At 44.9% G+C, this 6,613-nt stretch overlaps 1 protein-coding gene across 8 annotated transcripts in view; it reads right to left on the bottom strand.

Moving 5' to 3' along the window:
* The window catches only part of fcho2 (FCH and mu domain containing endocytic adaptor 2), a 39,932-nt gene extending 33,474 nt beyond the window's left edge, over positions 1-6,458 (bottom strand). For 4 of the 8 annotated variants that reach the window (XM_062478955.1, XM_062478956.1, XM_062478957.1 and 1 more), the window contains exon 1: positions 6,239-6,458. In XM_062478955.1, coding sequence (XP_062334939.1) covers positions 6,239-6,271 — 33 coding nt within the window. In that variant the 5' untranslated portion in view covers positions 6,272-6,458. The remainder of the gene's footprint in view (positions 1-6,238) is intronic. The other 4 variants (XM_062478958.1, XM_062478961.1, XM_062478960.1 and 1 more) reach the window with 4 other exon arrangements.
* Positions 6,459-6,613: the final 155 nt, after the last annotated feature.

Below are 6,613 nucleotides of genomic sequence, written 5' to 3'. Positions count from 1 at the left end.
GCAAAACCAGTGACATCATGCTGTTGCCGCCAAGTCTGTCACCTTCACACACACGCACACACGCACACACGCACACACGCACACACACACACACACAGCTCTCTCTATTGACACTGTCTACGGATCAGAAAGGGGAAGGTCCTCTGTCCACGAAGAGGAACAGCACCACAACACACCACGAAGAGGAACAGCACCACAACACACCACGAAGAGGAACAGCACCACAACACACCACGAAGAGGAACAGCACCACAACACACCACGAAGAGGAACAGCACCACAACACACCACGAAGAGGAACAGCAAGTGTCCTACATCCCTCACAGCCTTTCCAACCCCTTGACCTTATCCTTGTTCTGTATCACAGTGTATAACACAGTGTATAACACAGTGTATAACACAGTGTATAACACAGTGACACCATATAGGCCAGGCGTAACCCCATTCGTGACACATCTTGGGTCTAGTTACTCAGTGATAAGGAAGGAAGTGTGACCCGGCCACTGTTGCAATGCTTTCAAATGTCAACGCCATGAGAGCAGATCTCATGACTGGAAGGTTTTCCATTATCCTGAATTAGTGTACTATGGTTCAACACATAAGTCCTCTGTAGAAGAAGAACAAAATACAGAAAAAGGACGGGCAGAGAAAAAGAGTTAGCGAAAGAGAAAGAGACAGAGAGACATACACAGGTCATATGATATCATATGATACCTGTCTGACAGGAAGGAGAAGGTGAACCCAGTGAATGTCAAACGACAGCAGTATAACATCTCATATCCTGTGGAGGAAGTTCCATGTGTTTATGGTTGCATGACTACTTATGTAACGTTGTATGTCACTGCTAACCAGTCTGGCTTTCTTTACAGTGAAGCAGCTGGCGATATTGCTTAACCGCGGACCGGCACCAGACCTGCGAGTGGATCTGGATGGGTTGTCCATTAAGGAGACAGCAAGCAGAACTGACTGAGATTCGCGGTAGATTTTGGAAGTTGTTTGGGGAAGCGTGCAGTGGGTCCACCCTGACTAAGACACGTTCTCCCTTTCTCTCTGGCCTCTGTCGTACCGGGAGAAAACACTAACATTGCTGTGTGAAGTGTTCTGTTTGTTTTTGGCAGAACAAATTATGCAAAATTTGCAAGTGGGTGAGCTGCCGTCGTCTAATTTGAGAAGCGCACGAAACGGAGCCCCTTAATGATGATGAACAGTTCCAGCAGTCATAACATAGGAGGGAAACACAATTAACTTTGATACAGTGCAGTGCACTGACGTGAAATAGGCTAATTCTATGTCAAACTTAAATGCAAGCAAATTAGCTATCCACTTAGAAAACAGTCGTCTTTTTTAGGTCCCATGATAAAAATGTGTACAAGTGGGTTAAACAAATGACTGTAGCTCAAACCACAGATATGCTTGCAAGAGTCGCAATTCATTGTTAGCATGTTTAAGACTAGAGCAGTCTGGGAAAAGTGGTTCAAACAAGGTTAGGCTAATTGAATGTCCTGTCCTTGATTGTTTCTAATCCTTAGCAAAGGTTTGGTGAAATGAAAAAGAAAAAAAAACTATTTTATAAGGAGGTAGGGAAAGTTATTTGAGGGACCTCACAGCTGTCTTCAGGTGGAATGACAATCTACTTAGTTGTTGAAAAGGTGGTAGTAGTAGGTACTTTATCGATCCCCAAGGGTAAATTGTGGAGTTGCAGCAGGTAAGATAGAAAATAAAAACAAAATATTTCAAATACAAAATACAAACTGAAGATATAGAAAATACAAATATACAAAATACCCAACACAAAAGAAAATGCAGGGCTGTACACAGGGTAAAACAAAGGGTTGATTCAAGGGGTAATGTGAAGAATTTAACACAGGTGACACACATACAAAACAATTAACATAGGTGACACAGGGAGACACACAGGTGAAGCAGATAATACTGCTAATATATAGCATGTACCAGCAAACTGTACAGATGAATGTCCGTTTTATAAGAAGCCCTAATAATATTTAATCTCTTATACCTCATATATTATAGGGAGACGTGTACCAAGTTCTGTGAGATGTACCTAAACTGTGCTAACAGAGCAGTGAAAACAGTGCAGTGTAATTACAGTTATGGAATGAGAATGTGCAGAATGGTAACATTGAGGTAGAATTCAGATAAAGTCATTGAGTGGTGCCCCAACAGCACTGCCAGTGTTCCGGCTCACAGTAAGACAGTATATGATCGCTGGCACGACCGACTTTCGATAGCGCTACTTGTGACACCGGGGGGTGACCAGTCTTGCGCTCAAAGTGTTTAGTTTCGCCACAATCATGTGGTGGAGGGGGTAAGACATACTGCCCATAGGGGCCTGAGGTACGAGAGGACCAGCCCCATGATGTGGGATGATGTGAGTACCGGCCTGTAGACATTCAGGACGGCGGCGTGCCTCTTCTTGGGCACCGGGACCAGACAGGACAGACACGCCGTCTTCCACATTACAGGGACCCCATCGAGGCTCAGGCTGAACTCGTTCCGGGGTAGGGGGGGGGGGGGCAGTTGTGGGAGGAGGTATAGATGGGGTATTGGTAGTGGCAGGAGGAAGTGGTGGGGATGGGGGGGAGAGCAGGTAGGGCCGTTGTCAAACTTGTTGAAGGACAGATTTCGCTTGTTGGTCCTGTTTTGGTTACCCTCAGCCTGTCCATCCGTTGACTGAAGCCTGCGATGTTCTTCCGCCGCTGCCAGACGTCCCTCACCCGGTCCTGCCGCAAGCTGGTCCTCCATCTTGTCCCTGAAGGCTCTCTTACCCTCCCCGATCGACACCTTCAATTTCTTCTCGACACTCTTCGCTTTGTGCCTCCCGCTCCTTCTTATCGTTCAGCAGAGCCTTCAGGTCGGTTGTAATCCAAGGCTCGTTGTTGGGAAAACAGCAAACTTTCCAAGTCGGCACATCATTGTCCACACAGAAGTTGATGAAGTCAGTGACACATTCAGTGAGTCCCTCAATGTCCTGTCCGTAAGTCGCTGAGAACATCCCAGTTTGTAGTCCCAAAGAAGTCCTGTAGGGCATCCTTGGCATCTCCTCAGTGTTGGAGCCTTTGGTGGGCAGAGGAGAGAGAGGTGCACCAGATCGTGCTCCGATCTGCCAAGTGGCGGGAATGCAGAGGAACAGTAAGCATCCTTGACGTTTGCATACGGAAACTTCAAGTGCCCCCGGCCTGCACACGCTCACTGGAGCTCTTAGCATCAGCAACAGTTACCGAGAAGCCCTCTCTTGCAGGCTCCAGACAGACACACGGTGGAGATCCTGTAAACAGAGACTGCCCAACTGTAAACCAGGAAGTGACCGGTCCTCTCTCTGTCGTTTCACGGCTGTACTCACACCGCCCGGTTATGACATCATCGAGATTTGAGCAGAGGTCAGCCTTGTGAATACAGAATGTCTGGGAGCCGACTGGAACACCGTGCTGTCAGGGCTCGGGCGTGGGGAGGTGGGGTTCTCAAGGATTTGGATACACAAAAGGTTGTTATGATGTAAACTTTGTTTCCATTGCTGCACGAAGGGGCTATGTAGGTGGCCTGCTTTTAGTAGGCAACGGAACGTACAGGACAGACATTTTTATCGTAACATGCCATTTCAGTATCATATTTTACAATGAGGGCTACATTTTACACAACTGCAAGTTCATACCTGGCCAACATAAGACAATAGAAGTTTATATTGTACAATGGTATTCAAAAGCATTCACATTTTTATTTAAATTCCTTACTGATTGGGGGAAAAAGCAAGACCCTGTGAACCCTGTATTTGTTTACCTAATCCTCCACAGCCTACATGACAGAAGAGAGTTTCTACAGGCTCTCACGTGGTTATCTCCTGCAGACCTTCCAAATGGACTCTCATGGCCGAGGTCCAAAACCAAGTATCATCCTGCTGCACCTCGGTACAGTCACAGAGTTGACAGCCATCTGCTATCTACCTTGGCCATTTGTGATGACCTCATGGAAAACAAACACAAGCCTATCAAAAATGAAGGCGGACCTTATTTGGATGATGCAGGAAGTGTTGTCTTGCCATATTACCAAACTGCATACTTCATGTTACCAGTGTGTCAACAATACAGAAGTGTGAAGAGCAGCATACGTGTGTGTGTGTGTGTGTGTGTGTGTGTGTGAGAGAGAGAGAGACACACAGAGGAGCGAGAGAGAGAGAGAGAGAGAGAGAGAGAGAGAGAGAGAGAGAGAGAGAGAGAGAGAGAGAGAGAGATAGTGTGTGTGAGAAATGTTTATACAGACCGCAGACACACACCCAACAGCAATCATCAGGCTGTCGGCTGTATCAACATTTGCTTATCTTTGCTTAATCTTTCCCATGAAACACTGTCAAGACGTTCACAGACACAGGCCCTGCCACAGAACACAGAGGCTCAGACCCAATGCCAACACCAAAAAACACCCCAGAACCAAAACAACCGAACTGTGGGGTTTAGGTACAACATACGACACTCCAAAAACAAGTAACTGAATATTTGAAAGAAGAAAGCTACTGGGGACAAACATTTGAGGTAATCATTGCAGTGATGCAGCAATTTAGAGAGAGGAGACATGCAGGAATGGCTATTTCCATGTCATTCCTGAGACTTGTTTGTTCAGCTAGGAGAGAAGATACGGTGCATATTTAAAATGCAGGGCATGGTATTGACTAGCCGTAGACAGAGAGATAGTGTATCTGTGTGTGTGAGTGTGTGTATGCCTTGCATGTCAAGCATACAGCTGATCTTTGCCATCGCTGTCCTCTTGTGGCTTATCTCAGTGCACAAAGGGCAGATTGAGCGACTAGCAATGGCAGGGGTCTTAGCCTAGCACCTAAGATACAACACAATCTCTTTCCTCTCTTCCTTTCACCCTCCTCTCTTTTTCTTCTTCTTCCCCTTTTTGCAGTTTCTCTTCTTCATGTCTTTGACTGCTAGCTGGCTCAAATACTAAAAATATGACTCAACGTTAAAAAGTGAACAAGGCATCACTTGAGTGGAGTACTAAATCCCACACTGGTCTAATTTAACAACACAGATAAAGATAGTTCCTTCTGACATTCAACTTGAACCAACAAATGCAACTAACCAGAGCAAACCAGGTGTATGTCTGGGTTGCCAGGTTACATTCTTTTTGGGTCATCAAAGAGAACTGATTGAGTTCTATTTTCTGTGCCCAACCCATCAGTGGTTATTTAGGGACATATTTGCAAGGATCTCTACTAGGTTCAATATAGGATGTTAGTTGTCAGTCAGCTGACAGTTTAGATAACACCAGTTGGGCAAGGAATACACTGCTGAACCACATCTCACTTAGCTATTTCACCACAACATCATTTCTACAGTGAGATGTAAAGCTTATTATTAGGAATGCATGACGCTGTGTGGTTTCCTGTATAATTAGACGTGGCTTAAATTAATAGTTTTCTATTCGTTAAAATGAGAAAGACACATACTGCCTAAATGCAACTACAGGTGTAATTTAGACCCAACTGGCTTTAATAATACAATATTAGAGTTTATATGACAAAGCTAAAAGATTAGCTTCGGACGATTGCTGCAACCTGCTAGCCAGCATACGTAGCCACGTCAAAACATAACCAGCCAGTCTGGCCACGGAAGAAGCACAATCAAATTGTAGAACATTTAACAGTAAGTAATATATAAAACATCGTTTCAGTTACGCAGTTTGTTGGATAGAGTTGGTGCCTATTTTGACCTACAATGTGTCAATGTATGTTACAACTATTCCCAAACTTATTAAACACCTGGACTCTCACTGAAACTTCATTACAAGAAAATGACGCGTGCAGTGTTGTGAATGACAACTGGGAACGTCCAATGGCTTTCACCGCAACGACCATAAACATTCCAAGACACTCCATGACAGCCAATTGAAGGCGGTGGAGGTGGATTCACTCAACAATGATGTTAGCTAGCACTTAGAGGCCCAATGCCCGTGGTAGCAAAATATCATTCGCCGAGAAAATGTAACAGGGGCAACTGGGCTGTAGAATGGTAACGCTGAATGTGACCCATATTTACATTTACACAACCACTTTAATGTGCGAATAAAAATATAACAAGTGGTTTAATAGTGAATAATTTAGTCCTCCTGCATATTACATTCACTTACGGGGTTGAGGGGGGTGGGGGGTGGGGGCGTAAGGGGGCTAGAGTTTCACAATACCACCCGGCTAAGGAAAATAAACAAAATCAGAACATACCCAGAAATTCTCAAGGAAGTAAGGCGTTATCATCTTGGTTTCTTCCACTCTCCTCGTTGCGACACTTTAATTAGTTGTAACTAAATCAAAATTTACGTAATCGCTCCGCCGTCCTCCCCCCGTTTCTGTTGTGTCTGCTTTTTTCTCTTTCCTCCTCTCCTCTTTCTTCTCCCTCTCCAGACTCCACCTCCGTCGACTACTAGAATCGGTTAATTTCCCTTCCCTTATCCACAGAAATTGTTGCTCGAGGAAACAGCGCCATCCATGGCAGGAACAAAAAGATTTACCAACTCGCTAATTAAACAAGCACTTAGAGACTGTACAAGAACCCATACTGAAGCTGGTCAATTTAACGTCCAAAAGTCCAGTTGTTGT

The sequence above is a fragment of the Osmerus eperlanus genome, chromosome 14 (assembly GCF_963692335.1).
Source record: "Osmerus eperlanus chromosome 14, fOsmEpe2.1, whole genome shotgun sequence".
Taxonomy (NCBI): Eukaryota; Metazoa; Chordata; class Actinopteri; order Osmeriformes; family Osmeridae; genus Osmerus; species Osmerus eperlanus.
The sequence above is the reverse complement of the archived record's forward strand: the minus strand, read 5'-3'. Positions and strand labels throughout refer to the sequence as shown.